A 21,197-nucleotide genomic window follows, 5' to 3' on the forward strand; every position below is an offset into this window, starting at 1 on the left:
TAACTAGCGAAAGTTAAAGTCTAGGGCTATGTGGCAGAAATATATGACAGTAAATTCATTGCCCTCGTCTTCTTCTTTAGAAAAAATTAGAAAAGAAAAAATATACAGACTTGACATTTAATATGGAATATTTTTTTCGAAATAATCTTTTATCAGTTTTTCCCATTTTGCTGACTGATAAATGAAAATAAGGATTAAAATCGTGTTTTAATAACTTTCAATTATCTCTTTGATGTCATTGTGACATCAGTTCATTAATGGAATTCGCCAGAGAAGCAAACAAAAACACATTGCCTATTCTATGTCATACGACTTCCATTAAAAGAGATATTTTGGATCTCCATATTTTCCAAATTATCGTCTGTAAAAGGGTAATACGCTCCACAAAAGACCCTCATGTCAGTTGCTAGTCACACTAATGGTCCTGTTACGCCTGGCCTCTTCGTGGCTGTTGCCAGCGCTCTCAAGCGGCAAGGCATTCCTTTGGAGTAGGTTTTTTTAGTTCAATCTGGAATAGCATTCCAGGCATCGGTCTAAAATTGTCCAATCTGGTCAAGTTTTGTTGTAGGACATGTAGGCAGTTGATTGGCGAATAATGGTCTACCGAAATATTGTCTATGTGGTTCAAATGTGGCGATTTTGATGACCAGGGTAGCTGCTCATTCCCTTGGTTCTGTAAGTTATCTGCTATTAAAAGTGCTCTGTGTGAACCTGCAGCCTCATCGTGCAACCTAGAATTGTTCCTAAGGTGCCCACTATCAAATGATAGTCAAGTGGTTCCGAGATTATTCCTTAATTTGATCTGGTTCAGGTTTTCGTCGATGACTACCATTGGTGTTTTGGCACCAATGTGGTATCTACTCCAAATACTGACGCTGTCAATCGCCCTTGTCACTTTAGACCCGGCATATGCTTCGTCGTAGGCCTCTTCTGGATATCTGTAAACTCTATTTTGACTAATTGGGCGGTACAGGTGAAATCTGACCTCAATAAAGAAAGCCACGCAGTTTCAGTGTTCTACCCAGAAACGGTCATGGCCCCCAATTCATTAGAGAAACAGACGACGATGTTTTGCTGTATACAGTGGGTGCCTCGGAGGTCGTTTGGTGTTCTTACCTGCTAAAACCAGTTTGGTGTTCGCTAAGGGCTTTGAAAAACGCATTTTAGTGGCAATTTACCCCTCGTTCTGAACGGACTAAGTGTTTTTTGTTTATTTGCAGCAGAGTATCCCGAAAGACAGTGGGTCCTGTACCCTGTAGGTAAGATTTTGATACATTGGGGGTGACCTCTGTGTAGGTACATCAGTCTGGGCATTACTCTATAAAACTGTGGGGACCGTTCCGTTTGGCGCTGTGATCTGTCTGGTTATGTTTGTCTTTTTCGCGCCATTCTGCTTAGATTAACAAATTTGTAATGCACTGCTTGACTCATCTTACGCACTGCAAAACTGGCCGCTTGCATGCAAAATTTCAAATTCTTCTATGCAGTAGTTGCCGAAATATGGATACCTTTTTGACAGAACCAAGCTTTGCCTAAGCCAAGCTTTGATCAGCCCAAAGGAACACTACCCAATTAAATCACTGCAAATTACATAATGTAGCAGCGCAACAGGCAAGAAAGTCAGTTAATTGGTAGTGACACACCTGACTACACACTTTTACATTCACAAATCTTATATGAGATCCGAATTTTTTGAAAAAAGAACGTATTTTTACCTAGATATACCTTCGAAACTGAAATATTCCATATTAAATGTCAAGTCTGTATATTATTCTCTCTAGTAAAATGTTGAACCCGCTATGTATGCATCATCACTTTATGTCCTCCCACACATTATTCTTGAATGCACAAGAATCCAAAATTTACAAAACAAAAACCCACAAAAAGCAATCATGAAACACGTACAAGCATGAGTAGTGATTTAAATAATTCACAGATATCAATAACAATGACAAGACGATAAAACTAAACTATTTTAATCTCTAATCAGCAGGAGAATCACTGCAACGTGCTACATGTAGGCCAGAGGTGGAAAACGATGTTTGAATTTTCATTTTTCCGTTTTTTTACAAACCGTTATTTCTATCTGGCCATTTTCTTCGGCTCCCAGCCTTTCTAATCATAAGGGATCACACTGGCCGATATATTGTCTGGAAATTTTAGCAATTTTCGATTCTGACCTCCCCCTCCTTTTTTTTTTTGCACTTGATAACGTAAGTTAGTAAGCATGCCAATGCATTTTAATTTTCTCCCAAGCTCTTGAAAGCTCTAGAATAAGGGCAAATTCTGTTAATTATTTAGCGTGTAGTGAGTTCCTTCATATTTTATCCCTTTCGTCTAATGAAAACGCGTAAACGTACTTCGCCAAAAAATATAATTTTTTAAGTAATTTTGTTTGCATCTGAGGAAGTTCATTTGACTTTTTCTGGGTTTTATTACGTCACTGTCCATTGAAGATTACTTACTTACGGGGGACTTAATGGACGCCCGTTTGACAGCGTGTACAACGAATATGTCAACCAACAAAGATAAACACCACAATCAGTGTATTGTTAGAATAGCTCTTCCGTGGGAAAAAGTAAAAATTGTAAATTTGTGGCGATAAAAAATTCTCCGTTAAGTTATTTTGTAATGGAGTCAAGGAGCATAAAAAAAGTTAAAGCTGAATGTTCCATAATCATAGGTTTGAGCGTGGCACTTGTACCGAAAACTGTCATTATTTGTTGATTCTGGCATCTTAGAAACGTTATTGAATTCTAGATGGGTTGAGATAAATGCAGAATTGCATCCTTGCATGGAGATACGAAAAACGTCACTGGAAATTGATATTATATGTTAATTTAAACGAAACGTTATGTACAGGCTGGGGACGGTCACTATATTTGTCAGATCGAGGTCAGCAACGCTTTAACCAAAATATTTAAAACATGCTGAAAAAGGTAGAAAGTGTTATTCCATTGATTCCGCCCAGAACGCGGGGGAATATTTAGCTACAGTGTAACACGGGGACAGTGACGTCATCATAGGCGGGGTGGGGGCAAGTGAAACATGACCCATTTAATACGTACAATATTTATTTAATGTTCTTTTTATCCGTAAAAAACTATGGGTTTGATAATAGTAAAAGCCATGTTTGCTACAATAAAGTTTGCTTAAATTTAGACCTCACTATCTTTACACAAAGAAAGAAAGAAAAAAAGAAAAATACACAACGCACTCTATTGCTTGAAATGAAAGGTGACGGTGGCAAAAATAAATGTTAAATTTTCGTTAAGACAACGTCAGACCGTGACCTTCATCATCATCATGTTTCCTAAATCTGTGGTCATATTCCGCCCGAGGTGGAAGGGGGCAAGGAAAGACGGCTTTTTAAGTCGTGATAAGTTCCTCGGTTATGTACCGTTCCGCTAATAACTGTAATTTTCTTAAACAGTAAGCACTGCTTATCGCACCTTGGGGATTAAATTATAGAAATTAAAATCGGGGTTATGATTTATTCATGTGGACTAGCGCCATGTCGAAGAGATCTTGTGATAGATTTTATTATTTAAAATGAAAATACGTGTGAAATGATTTATTCTCAAGATGAATAGCACACACGCACAAACACACACACACACACAACACACACACACACACACACACACATACACACACAAACGTGGGTGCTGTTGAAGCAATACTTATGAATAAGAGAAGAAATTGCTTGAAAATATTGCAAGCACAGAGGAAATCAGTGTTTATTTATTCCCAGAGAGTTCGGTTGAGAAGTCGAATGAAAAGTTCAGTCGATGTAGTAAAAGTTGTTGCACTAAGTTTCCTTTCAAGTATCAAATACAAACGAAATAAGATGGCTTTTATGACTTTCATTGTAACCTTGTAACGACAAGACCATGTCTGAAGTAAAACACTCCTCTTGCTAAATCTCGCTTTTTCCTGGTTCACTTTCTCTCTTCTCCCTCCCTTCAACTCCCCCCCTCAATCTCTCTCACTCTCTTCACTCCACGTCTCTCTCTCCCTCCGTCTCTCACTTCTACCTCCAACCTTCTCTCTCTCTCTTTCTCTCTCTCTCTCGATCTCATATATACAAACACACAAGACCAGAGATATGCCCTCGTTAGATTGATCATTTTAGACCTATAATTTAAAGATCATTACCATTAGACATGTGTCTCTTTACTTTTTGTACAAAAATATAAATGGGCATTTTTCTCTTTACTTTTAATACCATTGCTTTTTTTTACCTTTTGATCCTTTTAACTTCACGCTTTATTTCTATTTCAATTGTGTTTTATTTGTTAAGTCTACAGAACATATTTATAGATGTAAGATTCTTAATAAATAATTTAGTATTATTATTCCATTATGTAAAATATCTCGCCACACTGATACTTGGAGGTTGCATGACTGAAAATTAATACACGCTAACAGTTCTTATCGCTCGGCATTTCTATCCATTAATTTAATGTTTTTTTTTTGCGGTCTGATATCGAGTATAAATTCAACTTACAATTCAGCTCCTACATCATTCCGAACACAAATTTAATTATCGCTGAAAGATGAAGGCATTTTGTGGCATGGTACTGTTTGCCTATGTGGCAATAGAAGCCTCGCAAGCAGCCGCTCTTTTAGGCGGAGGTGGATTCCCGTTTTTGGGCGGCCTTGGAAGCGGAGTGCCGTGTTGCAACTTTGGAAGCGGCTTTGGAAACCTCTTTGGAGGCGGTTTTAACAGCGGCCTTGGAAACATCTTTGGAGGCGGTTTTAACAGCGGCCTTGGAAACCTCTTTGGAGGCGGTTTTAACAGCGGCCTTGGAAACCTCTTTGGAGGCGGTTTTAACAGCGGCCTTGGAAACCTCTTTGGAGGCGGTTTTAACAGCGGCCTTGGAAACCTCTTTGGAGGCGGTTTTAACAGCGGCCTTGGAAATCTCTTTGGAGGCGGTTTAGGGAACCTCTTTGGAAATTCATTTTTCGGCGGCTTTGGAAATCCATTTTTCTTTGGATAATTTAGAGGTGGATTTTTTAATCGGCCTTGGTAAGTAAATTATTAGCATTACGTTAAAAAGCACCGAAAAAACCTTTATACTAGGCCTATATATATGCATAAAAACTAAATATTGTTAGAGACTAAAGATATGATGGTGTGTGTCAGCCCTTATCTTCTCTGACTATTTGAAAGGCCACGGTGCTGTTTGAACGCAAAGAATCGAAAACAAAAATTTATTGTTAAGAATTTTAATGAGAAGAAACCTAATTCAATGGAATCATATCCTAGGCTTAACTTCAGTACGATAAGTACACTTAAAGGGATAATAACTCTACGTTTTGGCCAAAAAATGAATTTTCCTGGAGTAAATAACAATTTTCTCATACTTACCAATGCTTAATGAATCCATATCTACATTCAAAGTTAGTCCCTGGTATTTTCTAAAAAGTTTGGTTTTTTGTTAAAATCTCTTAAGAGATTACAACAGAGTATAGCCATCAATGGAGGTCACGTAGTCTGAAGACAAGCTCAGATATAAGAATAATAGCTTTAACTCCTGTTTTTGTCGTAAAACAGAATATGTTATATTTCTATGAGTTATTCACAATGTTTTTCTTGTGAAATATAGACCTCATACGAAGAGTTATTATCCCTTTAAAGTTTAAAGTTTGCTTTAAAATTCAGAGGAAACCAACTTACTTGTCAGTTTTCTACACAGTTCGTGCACTCATTGCAATGCATTTCACCGGTAATTGAGCCTTGTGTCGTGCAATCACTGTATATCTAAGTATTATTTGAAGGGCGGAGGGTCCGCAGATTCGAAGCCGACCCCCCCTCCCCCTCCCCCTCTGCCGTAGGGTTTGGGGCCCGCTGACAGGGCCACGAAAAAGTTTGGCATTTTAGAGGGCGAACGGTGCCATTTGGTACGGTTTAGAACTATGATTCAACTAGTGAAAATCTAATTTCAAGAGAGGAATAATATTGTGATTTTTATTAGAAATTGAAGGGGGGGGTCAGGACACAGGACACATCAACTGGTGATACGGAAGTCACTACATGTACGCCTGTGTTCGTTATATTTTTTTTAGCTTGCGTGAAACTATCTGTACTTTTATTTTAATAAAGTGCTTATATTTCCTACAGGTTTTCAAAAGTGAAGCACCAAGACAAGATTACAAACCAGTCAAAGATGTAGACAATTGACCACCGATACTGCAAAAAGATTACACTCACGCCAAGTTGAGACTTTTAATTCATACTGAACCCATTCTTGACCACTGAAGATAAGAAATCAAGCTGCGGATGGCTACTGAACTCTTTCTCTTTTTCTTTAACATTTTGGAAGACATTAAATATTATACTCAGTTTCGGCGGAGATATTTACAAGGAACATTGAACTTCTAACACGTGTCAAGGATATTTTACTAGTTGTTACAGACTTTGAACAGATTATTATTAGTATTATTTTGCAAACTGTGCAAGGAAAATGTACGAAAACAAGAAACAGAACGGATATTTGTCACCTATCTTGAATATAAGTTTCGTGTGTTCAAAATTAAAGTTGTAGTCTATTTGTTTTAATTCACAGCAAGAAAACGACGGTTAGAAACCAAGCTGCAACATGGTCGACTAAATGAGTCTTTGAGAAGCTGCTAACGCTTTTTATGTCAAGTTAACCTCCATGAGCAGAATATTGAGAACCAATTGTAGTGATCGCTTTCGAAATAATCTACTTCAAACAGTAAATAGTTATTTTAAGAGGATACAAAAGCGAAAACTGAACAAAGGTGTTTGTGTTTGTGATATTTGTGATATCTGTTCAATATGACGGGGTAGACGGTCTCAGTGACTTCTTGATCGTTAATAATTTGCGAATTGTATGGATAATCTTTGGGAGTAGTTTGATGTTTATCTATTTTGTAGAAAAAATTAAATCTTTTTGGTATCACTTGGTATGTATACTGAATGACAGTAACACAACACTGGTCTGCTTTTTTTCTGTCTGCACATGCAACTAAAATAATTTATTTTCGGATTAGAAATTTTAGCAGTTCGGTATCTTTGACAAATCATGTGGTTGCAGTTTTTGTGGTACCGCTTAAGTGATGCCGAAGAGAGCAGTTCTTACCGCATTAAAAAATTCATTCGGCACGATAAAACGAAATCTTAGATTCAGAATGTGTGTTTTGGCTTGCTTTCTATTCTTGTACTATTTAAAACGTGGTCACAATAAAAAGAAGAGTCCTGAGCGTCCTATTCTTTCCGCCTATAAGCTCATCTACATTGCTAGATAGTCTTATTACTGGGTTGTTATGCCTCGGATCATTGTGATTTTTTTAAATTTGAGTTCGGGCCTATTGTGACGGCTGTACACGTTAGAATAGAACGCCCAGACCAACAACATGCGCGAAAACACTCACAAGTCAAACCTTAAATTGAATTGAATCTTCAGGAAAGGTTTTAGAAATACACGTTCACTAATTGCAATTTGAGTAGTTTTGGAATATTTATAATCGTCCTCCTTCGTACTTCAGATTTCCTGCAAACTCCTCTTCTCCAGTTCGTAGCAACACTTAGACTAAAAATAAAGAAAAGAGTTGCAAAAATTAAAGCGTTCATTCCAAAAGACATGCCTTTTCAGCCCTTAGTTTTCCACACGGGCACACTCGCACGCGCACACATACATGTACATGTACATGCGTCTTAGAAGTTCTATTCGTAATTACTCTGATTTATGTCTGCTAATTGATTTTAATAAAAGAGGAATTTATATCTGAATGCAAAAATAGAAATTAAGCGAGTATATCGTAAAGTTTTACTTAAGCATGTACTCATCATTGACATTAAGTCTACAAATAATTCGTATGCATCATATTCCTGCACCATCGCTTTAAATACCCTAACAGAATAAAAACCTATCAACTGCTACGTTTACGAAACCTCGGTAATAAATAAGTTATCGTAATGAAGCATTTATGAAGATCTACAATAAAGGTGTAACGTCTTTATAGCATAGATCCTCATAGGATAGGGTGTTACATCTTTATAGTTGATCTTCATAGACGCATCAATTCATAATGATAACTTATTTATTTCGTAAAGATCTTTACGGTAATTTGACATGAATCTTCAATGTAACCCCGGTATAAGTGAATCGTGTTTCTTGATAGATGGCAAAACGACAAGTTACCAGAAAGCTAAATCATTATTACCGCCACCGCCCAAATATTACGCTGGTATGTTCAGTTCGGGAATATTAATTCCGGGAATATGTTGAGTACGCGAAGGAATGATACACAGTAGCAAGTCCATCATTAAAGGACAATGTTCATGTAAAAATCCATTTCTCGAATTTTGAAGATACAGCACTCAATCTATACACTAGAGGTATGTTTTAATCGATCCCCGCCATTTAAAAATTATAAAAACAATCTATTAGTAGAAAAAAAAGCGTTTTAGTAAACCTCACCTCAATATGCAAAAATGAAGCAACAGATCTGGGTCACGTGGTACTGTGACGACAATCACGATAAAGGTCTATGATTCTCTGAGCTGCATGTTGCATACAGACGGAGAAGTTAAGGAAAGTTGTGTAGAACGGAGTTGAGGAATTTTCGTTATGCCTCGGTGTGTTGCCGTGGGATTCAGCAAAATTGAAGCTCTCGTTGACAATCTTTCTTTGTCTGTGACGGTCTTCCGTGACTTACTTACTAGCTTCGGTGACAACAGTTGCGATGCTCTAGATCATGGTCACCTCAGGTGGTTTAGATCATATCAAGAGCTGGTAGTCTTTCAGATTAACTGTCATCAGTTGGCAAACTTACTGATTGCTGATGCATTTTAAATGCATTGTAGTTGACCAAAAGCTCGTTTACAACAAACCTGTTAATTATGCACCAATTATGCAGCAATTCCCAAGCCAGGTAATAACAGGTATGAAACTCGTCTTGGTGGGCTTTCATATTTTTCAATATATCTCATTTATTTCATGGGGTTATTTTATTGGTATTTGTAAATTACGTTAAATATCAATACTTAAACAATTAAGTTCAAACACGGTCGCGAACATTAATAAAAGAAATTGCTCTCAGGGTATCTTGAAGCTTCCGTGGAAGAAAACGTGTTGAGGAAAAACAGGAAAAAGAGCGTTATATTAAAGAAAAAATGGGAACTGCTATAATAAAATGGTTCGTTATCCTACTTCGTTTATGCTTTGAGGATTTGTTTCTGAAGATTATTTCATCTGAAATATTAAATAATTTAAAAGATTGATCATTTTATAACTTGAAACGCAAATTCTGCGTCAGTACGCAATTTTTTTTTTTTTTTGCAAATTTGTAAGCTTATAACACCGTGCTATTATAAAGATCTACTCAAGAAAAAAATTTGCTTGGGTAAAATTGAGTACGGAATGAACTGGAGACACTTGGCTTGTCATTAAGTTTACACGAAAATATGTCAGGTAACTTTATACTGTCTTTGAAAGAGTAAAGATTGAAAGATAATTTTAGACAAACTTTGACGGGGAAAATACCTACAAAGAGTAATGGGCTATTTCGCCAACATCTTGTTGAAAATTTTACACTGCAATTCTATTCAAATAAGCTAAGGAACTAATTGCCAAATTAATACTCTCATCACATAACAGGGGGGTAACCAGACCTGCAAAAATTGTACGCACATATTTAAAAAGATTACAAGCACATACAGCAAAATGTAGACTTACGCAAAACATGAAGGACAGCGTACCGTAATCACAGCAAATGTACCTCATATAGTAGCTTAATTTCCATTAATAATAAAATCATCATTTAAGTCAAAAATATTCTTGTGATTTAATAACTATTTTAATTTACCCAGAACGGTATATTTATTTTAAAGGCGATTAACTGAAATATAGTTTTATGATTTGTTTGTGAAAATTGCCCATGTCACCCTATTAGTTTGGAGGTCTAAGCTGGATCAAGTCCGTGTTAAAATTCCTATGAAGTTGTGCAGGAAAATTTCTTCCTTTCTTTCTCTAGCTCCTCGATAAACCTGGTGTTCAGATTTTATCTAGTACCCCCAGGTCTACGGGAGCTGCGCTTTGTAACTAACGCACAGGTAGATTTTTACCTGAGATAACTGGAGTAAAGCTAAGATAGAGAGTGCGTTCGATACAAGCAAGACAAATTGAATGCCATTTAACCCTCTAATTAAGAGGTAAAGGAAGTTCCAGTTAGATGGATGATTAAGATAGGACTTGTCAAGGTAACGGGCATTGTTTACCTCAGTTTAATAAAAGTATGCAAGACGGAGTGTCAGCGGTTTAATAAAATAAATTGAATTTCACAAATAACATGGACCTCATATGCAATAATCAACATTTCCCTTAACTCATTCAAATGCAGTGTTTTATACAACTTGGGATAACCATAATGAAATGCTTGTTAAAGAAATGACTAGACGGGAAATGGTTTTACACAGCTTCACGAGGATTTAGACCCCTCGGGTAAGAGATTTGAATGAGTATAAACTTTTATCAGAAGCCAGATAGAGAAGTCATCTTACAGGTAGACAATGCAGCTCAGTTTGACAGCTAAGCACGCTCTGTTCTCCAGTGGCTCGATTGTCGTCATTGGACCACGTGACCACGTAGCTCATTAACTCCCAGGCCGAGCAAATAGGACGTTTTTTAAAGCCAAAAATTTACAAAATGAGCTTTTAATTTGTGTGTTTGGATTAAGATATCGTTAGTTGGGCATGTTTTCTGAAGAATATGTTCCGTTCAGGCCATTCTGACGGCATGAAGCAAACCCTTTAAATATCGGCACAAAGGTAAGTGGTTAAGATTTTATAAATCGTACATTAAATTGGAATGAAGAAAAATTTTATTAAATAAATCTTTAAGGTTATAATGTGTGACAGTCATAGTAAACTACAGTAAAGTGCGGAGAAAATTGGAATTATTCCTAATGTAGTCCGTTAGCTACTTCGCAACACCTCGCAACAGCTGGGAGAACGGGTTTTATCTACTATTTCTTACCTTATCCTGTGAATAGTCCGGGTCCGCCGGTCGCTGGCGCAGTACCAGGCCCACCAATAGCATTTAATATCTGGGCAAGAATAGCCGGAGTCAAAGCTGAAAATAAATGTATTATTTTAATAATTTAACAATTAAAATTGTGCTGAGAGATTTTCTTTCCCATAGTGAATCTAACGTTGCTCCATTTTTCGTTCGTATTCCGGACTTCTAAACGAATTAGGTTTTCGGGCCTCTTATTTGTGAACACGAACACTCAAGTTACTGACTCAAACCGCGATTTCATGACACTAACGTAAAATTAGTGATTACGAGCAATGCGTTAAAAACCACGAACCATTAATCTGCTTAACTGGTCAATTGCACCTTGTGATACGTCGAAGAACTCTGCGATGGAATAATTGAAAATCCAATGATATCAGAAATATCCAGTCTTGTTTCATATCAAAAATGCACCAATATTTCCAAATATTTCTTACCTTGTCCACCTGCAGCCGCCCCAGGGGTTCCAGCGCCAACAGCCGCCCCAGGGGTTCCAGCGCCAACAGCCGCACCAGGGGCTCCAACGCCAAGGGCTGCCAACAACTGCAAAAAGGCAGCCTGACTCAAACCTGGAAGTAATTATAGTGTTAACTGTAATGCAAAAGTATCTTTCCCAAAAAACGAATCTATGTATTTATTTGTTCTTTCGTTGTTTATTATTTCATTAATTGTTCTTTTTTATTACATGAGGAAAGAGAGAAAAAATTGGGGGAAGTTCTGGAATGAGAAAAGATAGGGGCATTAACAATCTGTTAACACGCAGTATGGTTGAAAAAAAAAAAAAAAAAAAAAACTGTACGTAGTTAGCCAGAGACCCGATGGAAGCTGGCCAAGTCCTTTGGGTAATCAAACGCTGGGCTTGTGGCAACTATTACGCTGGGATACTTACTTCGTGGCAGAAGTACTAATTAGTGTATTTATGCTCCCAAATCTAAAGTTCAAACGACAGCTATCGTTTATGATGCCTGACTTTATCGCGTGTAACATGTAGAACTACAACAATTCATTGGTCAGTTTGACCATGGGATACGTTTGGAAACTCTGCAAGGCAATAGTTGAATGTTGAATATACAACGGTCGCAATAATCCCACGTCTTGTTTCACATCAAAAAGACACCAATTTCCAAAAATGTCCTACCTTGTCCACCTGCAGCGGCCCCAGGGGTCCCAGCGCCAACAGCCGCCCCAGGGGCCCCACCGCCAAGGGCTGCCAACAACTGCGCCAAAGTTAAACCTGGAAATAATGATATTGTTAAAAGTATAGTACATTCGATTCCCCCCAAAAAGTGAACAGAGGTATTTTTGCGTTATTCTGTGCTTTTTTAAAATAAATCATTCGCATTTATATCGCGGCGGAAGAACGAAAAATATGGGGAACCTTCCAAAATGAGAAATACAGTGCCGCCGGAAAGTAACCTTATAAAAAGCTGCATGGACTCCCAACCCTCCGCCGTATGGTCGAACGAGTAGAGTGATCAAAATAGAGCGAAGCCACCGCGGACGGTCACTTATTTGTGATCATGCTAAGCTTCGATCTTTATCTCAGCGTGCTGGGGTTAGGCTCTTTTGGTAGCGGAAACTAAGACACGATTTAATTCAATTTATTAAACCTTTGAGCCCTACGGCTAATCAGAATATAAAACAGAGACAATATAAAGTTATATCTACTCAACTATCATTACTACAACACCTACTACTGATACAAATGATAATAATAATGATAATAATAATAATTCATCGGACTGACATTAATCTTAGTTCCGATGCACATTTCCGGTATTTTCCTAAGTTTTTTAATTGTAAGACATTGTTAAGTGATAGTAATTTAATTAATTTAAAGACACTTAGCTTTGTATAATAAAATTTCTTAGAATATTTCTGCCTAATCGTACGATTGTTACGAGCAATGCGATAAAACCACGAACCATTAATCTGCTTAACTGGTCAATTGCACCTTGTGATACGTTGAAGAACTCTGCGATGGAATAATTGAAAATCCAATGATATCAGAAATATCCAGTCTTGTTTCATATCAAAAATGCATCAATATCCAAATATTTCTTACCTTGTCCACCTGCAGCCGCCCCAGTGGTACCAGGACCAACAGCCGCCCCAGGGGTACCAGCGCCAACAGCCGCACCAGGGGCTCCAACGCCAAGGGCTGCCAACAACTGCAAAAAGGCAGCCTGACTCAAACCTGGAAGTAATTTTAGTGTTAAATGTAAAGTATTAAATGTAAACTTTCCCAAGTATCTTTCTCAAAAAACGAATCTATGTATTTATTCGTTCTTTCGTTTTTATTATTTCATTAATTGTTCTAATTTATAACGTGAGGAAAGAGAAAAAATTGGGGGAAGTTCCGGAATGAGAAAAGATAGGGCATTAACAATCTGTTAACACGCAGTAAGTAGTCAGCCAGAGACCCGACGGAAGCTGGCCAAGTCCTTTGGGTAATCAAACGCTGGGCTTGTGGCAACTATTTCGCTGGGATACTTACTTCGTGGCAGGAGTACTAATTAGTGTATTTATGCTCCCAAATCTAAAGTTTAAACGGCAGTTATCGTTTATGATGCCTGACTTTATCGCGTGTAACATGTAGTACTACAACAATTCATTGGTCAGTTTGACCATGGGATACGTTTGGAAACTCTGCAAGGCAATAGTTGAATGTTGAATATACAACGGTCGCAATAATCCCACGTCTTGTTTCACATCAAAAAGACACCAATTTCCAAAAATGTCCTACCTTGTCCACCTGCAGCGGCCCCAGGGGTCCCAGCGCCAACAGCCGCCCCAGGGGCCCCACCGCCAAGGGCTGCCAACAACTGCGCCAAAGTTAAACCTGGAAATAATGATATTGTTAAAAGTATAGTACATTCGATTCCCCCCAAAAAGTGAACAGAGGTATTTTTGCGTTATTCTGTGCTTTTTTAAAATAAATCATTCGCATTTATATCGCGGCGGAAGAACGAAAATTATGGGGCACCTTCCAAAATGAGAATTACAGTGCCGCCGGAAAGTAACCTTATAAAAAGCTGCATGGACTCCCAACCCTCCGCCGTATGGTCGAACGAGTAGAGTGATCAAAGTAGAGCGAAGCCACCGCGGACGGTCACTTATTTGTGATCATGCTAAGCTTCGATCTTTATCTCAGCGTGCTGGGGTTAGGCTCTTTTGGTAGCAGAAACTAAGACACGATTTAATTCAATTTATTAAACCTTTGAGCCCTACGGCTAATCAGAATATAAAACAGAGACAATATTGAGTAGATATAACTTTATATTACTACAACACCTACTACTGATACAAATGATAATAATAATGATAATAATAATAATTCATCGGACTGACATTAATCTTAGTTCCGATGCGCATTTCCGGCATTTTCCTAAGTTTTTTAATTGTGAGACATTGTTAAGTGATAGTAATTTAATTAATTTAAAGACACTTAGCTTTGTATAATAAAATTTCTTAGAATATTTCTGCCTAATCGTACGATTGTTACCCTACGGCGCAAGGCGTAGTATTATTGTTAACGGAAACCAAAGAGCGCATGGATGACAATGTTATATCCATAGTTACTGCGCCAGGCCGTCGGGATCATTTCTAGTTTCTTGCACGAACTATTTTATTTCCAATAAAAGATGTTTGCTAAAAGAGTGCAGTATGAATAGAAACGGCATCTGAAAGCTGGCCTCTTTATGCATTTTCACAAAATATGATTTTGACTTCTTTTCAAATCAATTCAAAGCAAAAAGGCGCTGCTGGGATGTGAAATAGTCAAATATAATTAATTATTTTATGCAGTGATAACACGTGTGACATTAAATACTACAATAATTCAGTGGTCAATTTGACCATAAGATACATGTACATGTAAGTTTGAGGATTCTGCGAGGTAATAGTTGAAAATACAATGCTTGCTGGAATCTCTCGTCTTGTTTCGCAACAAAAAGGCACCAATCTCCAAAAAATTCTTACCTTGTCCACCTGCAGCCGCCCCAGGGGTCCCAGCGCCAACAGCTGCTCCGGGGGCAGCACCGCCAAACAATTGCGCTAAGAGAGCGGGGGGCAAACCTGGAAATGATGATAATGTTAAATGTAATGCAAACTTCTCCCCCCTCCACGTTTTTATGCTGCTTTTTATACCACCATATGCATACATGTTGGCCCTAGTTGCACCCCGTGACCTCGGCCCTGTACCCCCCACCTCCACCCCCATCCCAACCCCGCCGTCCCTAGCCTGGTCTACTATTTCTGTTATAAATGGGGAAATTTTGTCAAAAGATAAGCTTGCTGAGCACTTACAATTTTATCAGGAGGTTTGCGCGTGCGACACTTGAGGCTAAGACCCCATTTCCATACCTAGATCGATCTAGGAGGATCGGCTCATCTCCGAGGGGATTCTCTCTAATTTACATTCAGCTTAAGCGGTCTAGATGTCTGGCACGCCTACTGAAGTTGCTAAAGGATATTTATTTACCCCCTAACAGCTTTAGTAGGCGTGCCAGACATCAGAGCTGCTTAAGGTGGGTCGATCCTGCTTGATCGATCTAGGTATGGAAACGGAGTCTTAGAATGACATTGTCGGACTGGGTCCATGTAGCAGGCTGTAAAATGTGCTGTCCTTGCTCCGAAGTGGAGCAGTGGAGCCCATCTAATAGATTTGAACAGATGAATTCACCCTTTAAAAGAGGGAAATGGGAATGGCCAAAAGGTTGCATGACATTTCTCAACTTTTCGCCCCTTTTTGCCGGCCAGCCGGCCTGATTAATTTTTAATTTTAATTAGTTAAAACTATTCATGACTACTACCCAAGACGCCACGCGCCATCAACTTAAAAACTAAATGCCTTTTCTCTGTGATATAAGCCGTAATAAAAAAGCGAAGTAAAAGAGGGCGATGCTTACCAGTAGCAGGAATCACAATACCAGTTCCTCCAGGTACAGCGGGAGTTCCCCCTGCTACAGGAAAAAACGTTGGCGGAAATTGTGGCGGCGGAAAAGGTGGTGGCTGAATCTGTTGCTGCTGGAATTGTTGGAAAAGTTGTAGCAGTTGTTGTAGCAGCAGTTGTTGCTGAAGCCGCTGTTGTAACTGCAGTTGAAGTTGCTGCTGTTGCTGCTGCTGTTGCTCTTGTTGTACTTGCTGTCTCAAGGCGTTGAGCACGACGGCGGCTCCCTCGCCTTCAGTGAACACATATCCAAGGACAAACAACGCCAACCAGATCGCCTTCATTGTTGACACTTTGGTCTTCCTCAGCTGGGATCTGTCTTCAGTCTGCAATACGCCTGGGTTTTATAGATCGCCGATCGGACGTGGGCTTTGAAATGTATCAAATTTCTTAAATGTATAACATTACGGTTTTGTGAGAGAAAACGGTTATTAGGAGTCCAATTTTGATATCTGTGTAAAGACTACAATTTGGGTACAAGTGCGGTAATTGTAACGTTCCCGAAACGGTCTGTCATGCAAGTAATATAACTGTATGTTGTCTAGTTACTATTTTATCACGCAATGTGTGAGTGTGTGTGTGTGTGTGTGTGTGTCTGACTGTGCCTGTGCGTACGTGCGTGTGCTTGAACAAGATGTATTTGATGTATTGAGATGTATTGTAATTTATTGCAAACGTTTTATCAGGGTTTCAGAGGAAGTTGCGTTTACAAAATACGTAAATGTCGTAACCGCCATTTAAACTCCACCCTCTAATGAGGGGGTGGACCGAGATTTGTCAAGATGAAAGATAGACGCAGGTTCAATTGCAGATAAGTAACGACTCCAGAAAGCTCTCACATCTGGCAAAGATTATTCTTATTCCGCGTCTGGCTGGTCTTCTTTCTTCTTTCTTCCCCCTCCCACTATTTTTTTTGGCAGTTCTACTTGAAATGTGCGTTTAAATTTTTTGGGATTTTTTTTTAAAGAGAGCATTCCATATTGTTTTTAGAATCAGTATTTATGTTGTCACGGTAACCATTGCTAATTTTAAGAAGCAATTAATGTTTTCTTGTTTTGAAAGCATGTTTTTTTTTTCTTCTTGGAAGGTTTCACTTTTAATTCATAAAAGCATTTGCTGCACAATACTAGTCAATTCTTAAAAAAACATGTCTGAAAAACTCCTCTAAATTAGAAATAGACATTTTGTAAGGGGTCATCCTGGATGCCATTTTTTATTATCATTTTCACAAGTGTTCAAAGAGTGTTTTGAAACCTCCTTCAGAGAGTACAAGGTGATAAAATAAAAGAAAATGATGACATTTGACAGAAATTCGGACCATCATTTTCTATTATTTTTTTAAAAGTTCATTAAGTTCAAGAAGTTTCTTTCTCCCCGTGTAGGGTTTCTAAACAGGTAAAAATGATGCTATAAAAGGACGACCCCTAACATTACACGGAGATATGACACAGCGTCACATAATATACCGTGCTAGAGTACAAGTCATTGCAGTGGGAGATAAATACTTCAATTTCACAAATTCTAGTCTCGGGTCGATCTTGGTAGTGAGAAAGTCTCAAGGTTGGGGAGGTAACTGGTACACCATGTTCCAGGGTCATGAAGGCTGTTCCGCTCACACGCCAAATATGACACCCATTTCAACAAGAAAGAACGCTTATCGCAGAATATTAGACTTCGAAAAAAAAAAGGTGAAATTATGATTTGATAATATGCAATTTGACAAATTACCGCACTTAAGATAAAATGTTCGGCGTGCAAAAAGGTAAAAAATGACATGATGTAAGTCGGTCTTTAAATCTCTTTGCAATCCGTGTGTGAAGAGCAAGCTCTTTTTAGGCAGTATCATTGACCTCCCTCATTCCAAATTTAGAAACCAATGCTGCCCATTGATAACAATGCTTTTCTATACATGTATATGTAGCAACTCTTTCCAAACTGAAACTGTGCGTCGCTCATTAAGGAACATTACTGTATGTAAAGTACCGCGCATTTTGTGTCAACGCACAAACTACAATGGTGATTCTAGTCTTTTTTCTGACATTCCACTGCTTATACATTTATATATTTTGTTTTTCTAATCTAAAGAAAAGTATAGAATACAACATGATTGCTTTAATTTCAGGAGCGAAGAAAATGATTTTGGCTTATATCACGTTTTCAGTGTCGAGAACAAATCTCTCACTACAGCGTTATTCTTAAGTGTATCATTTACAAAGCGTTTCACTGTTTGGAAACGGACAGAAATGCCCCCCCCCCCCCCTGCACCGAATAAACCTACCGGTATTAGTAATAAATAAAGAATAATGATGAGTGGAACGTCATTTTGAAAGTGCATTAACCTAAATGCAATAGAATAATCCATAAGCGTTTTTCACAGATGTTAAGTTGCCATATTTCCACTGTCACCGTGGAAAAAGAAACCATACAAATTAACACATTTTACTGGATTTGCTGTGGGGTAAATGCTCAGGTCACAGACTCCGCTTAATTCCATAATGGCCTTTTTGGAGTAAGAGTTTTGTACTGGTAGCCACAGATACGCAACAAAAACTCGCCAAAACTTCAGCGTGTCAGATTACTTCCATGATGTTCTATACAGTGGAACTTGTCGATGTCATAGAGAGTATTTCTGAGAAATAAAAATTAAAAGTTAAGTGCATGCCTAACCCCCGCTATAACCAAACTTGTCTTTGGGGATAGAACGGCGTGAACTTCATGGGGTATGCTATTGTGCACCTGTATTCCATTTGATGTAGCTATACAGCGATAAGCCCCTAAAAACATTGTGACTGTTCGCACATGCGCCTCAGGTGCATCATTCAATGCAGAGGGCACTGTACAAAATACTAAAATGGCGATTTGAATTTTTTTACTATCGTTACATTATTCATTTGCTGTGATATTCTGGAAAAAATCCGATTAGAAGATGAACAAAAACTCATCTGTGATTTTCTGTGTCACCTCAAGCATTGTATTAGCCGTGACACATTGTTTTTTTTTGCAATGGGAAAATATTTACCATGGTTCAAAAATACGATCAAAAAGATAAATCATCTGTTACGAAGTTATATTTAATACTGAAGGTACTAAATTTTGACGTAAATTACAGCAGTTAAGTGAAGCTCTGTAGTCAGATAGTTATAAAAACTTAATGTCAGCAAAAACAATCATCAAATTTTTCCATATCACTTGGAACATTTGTTGATAAATGCAAGATTAAAATCCGTGGAAGAAATGTCAGATAGAATGTCACAATGTTAGAATTGCAGGAATGCATTCACAGATTACGTCACTGGGACGTCACAACTTTTCTAAAACGTCATCGTTTCTTGTGGTGAGGTCATCGTAAAGCAGTTATCTGCGAAGCATCAGTTATCCGTCTGAAATGAAAATAGAAAATCGTTTTACATCAGTATTATTATTTGCTACTGGCAGCTATTAGGCTGATTATAGACACAAGCGGAAAAAGGATTAGTAAACCTTTGCTTGCCTGTTCCTCAATATCCTAAACAAAATTCTCCACCAAGTCTTTGAAACAAGTAGCAATCTTATGGTGATGAGGTATGCAACACCTCTAAATATGAGTTCTCGCATGGTTTGTAGATTTACTGTTTAATATAATTGGTAAAATCTAAATATCATTTTAATAAAACCTGCATAGCATATGGTCTTCAAAGTCTGTCTTTAAAAGTTGTGAAAGGTGAAGTTAAGAAGAAAATGACAAAAATACAAATTACACAGTTTATCCGTTAAATTCAAATTCGATACATAATATACATAATACATACTCTGCATGTACAAATCGCTTGAATGGAGGAGTATATAAATGTGGGATTTGTTTTAAAGTAAAAATGATCAGTGTTAAAAAGATAATTCTGACTGAATAAAATACTAATTTGAAAGACCTTTTTTGTTTTTAGCTGATATTTACACGTCTGGTAGACTAGATTCATACGGGTATTTTTTCATGAAACATAATTCATCATGTCTTGATCTTGCCATTTATTTATCCACTTTATTTATTTTTTCTTCATTTTTTTCTGCCATGTTCACTATAAATTGTCAATGCATAACTGCTACATAGGAATGGAATATTTATTTCACGTTTTTTAAAATTATTTTGGAAAAGCCATGTTCTTGGAAGTTAGATAATATCTGTCACACCAAATCTAGTGTCTCGTGTACCGATACTGATAGAAAAACCCACCTTACACTTTAACCATAAAATCCACCAAGCTTTCCAAAACCGAATCCACCAAATCCTCGGCCAAATCCGCCAAATCCACCAAACTTTCCGAATCCACCAAATCCTCGGCCAAATCCCCCGAACCCTCCAAATCCACCAAATCCTCGGCCAAATCCCCCAAATCCTCCAAATCCTCCAAATCCACCGAAACCACCGACTCCACCGAATTTACCACCAAAACCAATGGGTAACGCCTGTGTCACGTGCACAGTTGCCATGGCAACAATCACAAGAAGGACGACGATTTTCACCATCATGTTTTTGAAGCTTTTTCTGGTGACAGTGGACGTCGTTTGATGCAAGCAGCGATTTAGACGGCTACAGACCCTAGAGCACTGCTAGCTGCCCAGTTATATAGCACACCAAGCGTGACCAAGGGTCATCTCGAGTGACCAAGGGGTACTCGCGCAGCCACGATATTTAAGATAAAACGACTGTTAAGTAAGCTTCGTGTGAGGAAAATTCCATCTCAGTCGAAATGGACATAATTACAGGGTTCAATTTTGATATGGATAATATGATAATGTGTTTGTTTTATAAAATAAAAAGTTATCTACACCCAAGCAGTGAAATGCTTCGTTAGTTTGCTGCCGTCGCGGACTTACTCTTCTGTTTTGACCGTTGACCGTTAGAAATAGCTGCGTGTAATTAATACATTGTCCTCTTTTCAATAAAAATGGTCATTGTCAGATGCCTCATTTTGGCTGCAGCTTTGGTTTTGACTCTCAATCTGTCGATATCAACTTTACGTAACTGTCTGTATGTCGTCACAGGGAGCTGAGGGGTGGGGGGGGGGCGGAGGTCCTACCCCTGTTACAAAAACGAAAACGACGAATTCAGTCTTTCATCTAAACCAGAGAAATGCCTGATCAGAATAAAAAGCAAAGTCACGAAAATTACCTAAATAATTCCCATATTTGCGGTGAGGTACTCTGAAGTCGTTATCGTCATC

At 38.1% G+C, this 21,197-nt stretch overlaps 1 protein-coding gene and 1 long non-coding RNA gene across 3 annotated transcripts in view; both read right to left on the minus strand.

The window, feature by feature from the left end:
• Positions 1-7,164: 7,164 nt before the first annotated feature.
• LOC106179669 (uncharacterized) overlaps positions 7,165-21,197 on the minus strand; it is a 33,470-nt gene continuing 19,437 nt past the window's right edge. The window contains exons 1-8 of one of the 2 annotated variants that reach the window (XM_087013312.1): positions 15,959-16,760; positions 15,030-15,125; positions 13,795-13,890; positions 13,114-13,245; positions 12,187-12,282; positions 11,486-11,617; positions 11,010-11,105; positions 7,165-7,562 (exon numbers count right to left, since the gene is read on the minus strand). In XM_087013312.1, coding sequence (XP_086869438.1) covers positions 11,011-11,105; positions 11,486-11,617; positions 12,187-12,282; positions 13,114-13,245; positions 13,795-13,890; positions 15,030-15,125; positions 15,959-16,283 — 972 coding nt within the window. In that variant the 5' untranslated portion in view covers positions 16,284-16,760 and the 3' untranslated portion in view covers positions 7,165-7,562; position 11,010. Of the gene's footprint in view, positions 7,563-11,009; positions 11,106-11,485; positions 11,618-12,186; positions 12,283-13,113; positions 13,246-13,794; positions 13,891-15,029; positions 15,126-15,958; positions 16,761-21,197 lie in introns of those variants that run through there. The other variant, XM_087013311.1, reaches the window with a different exon arrangement.
• On the minus strand, positions 19,050-21,186 carry LOC147761896 (uncharacterized). The gene is made up of 2 exons (XR_015334744.1): positions 20,207-21,186; positions 19,050-19,379 (listed from the first exon to the last, which is right to left on the minus strand). It is a non-coding gene; the product is annotated as an uncharacterized LOC147761896 (long non-coding RNA).

This window comes from Lingula anatina, chromosome 5 (assembly GCF_051362555.1).
Source record: "Lingula anatina isolate TDL-2025a chromosome 5, LinAna3.0, whole genome shotgun sequence".
In the NCBI taxonomy this organism is placed as follows: domain Eukaryota; kingdom Metazoa; phylum Brachiopoda; class Lingulata; order Lingulida; family Lingulidae; genus Lingula; species Lingula anatina.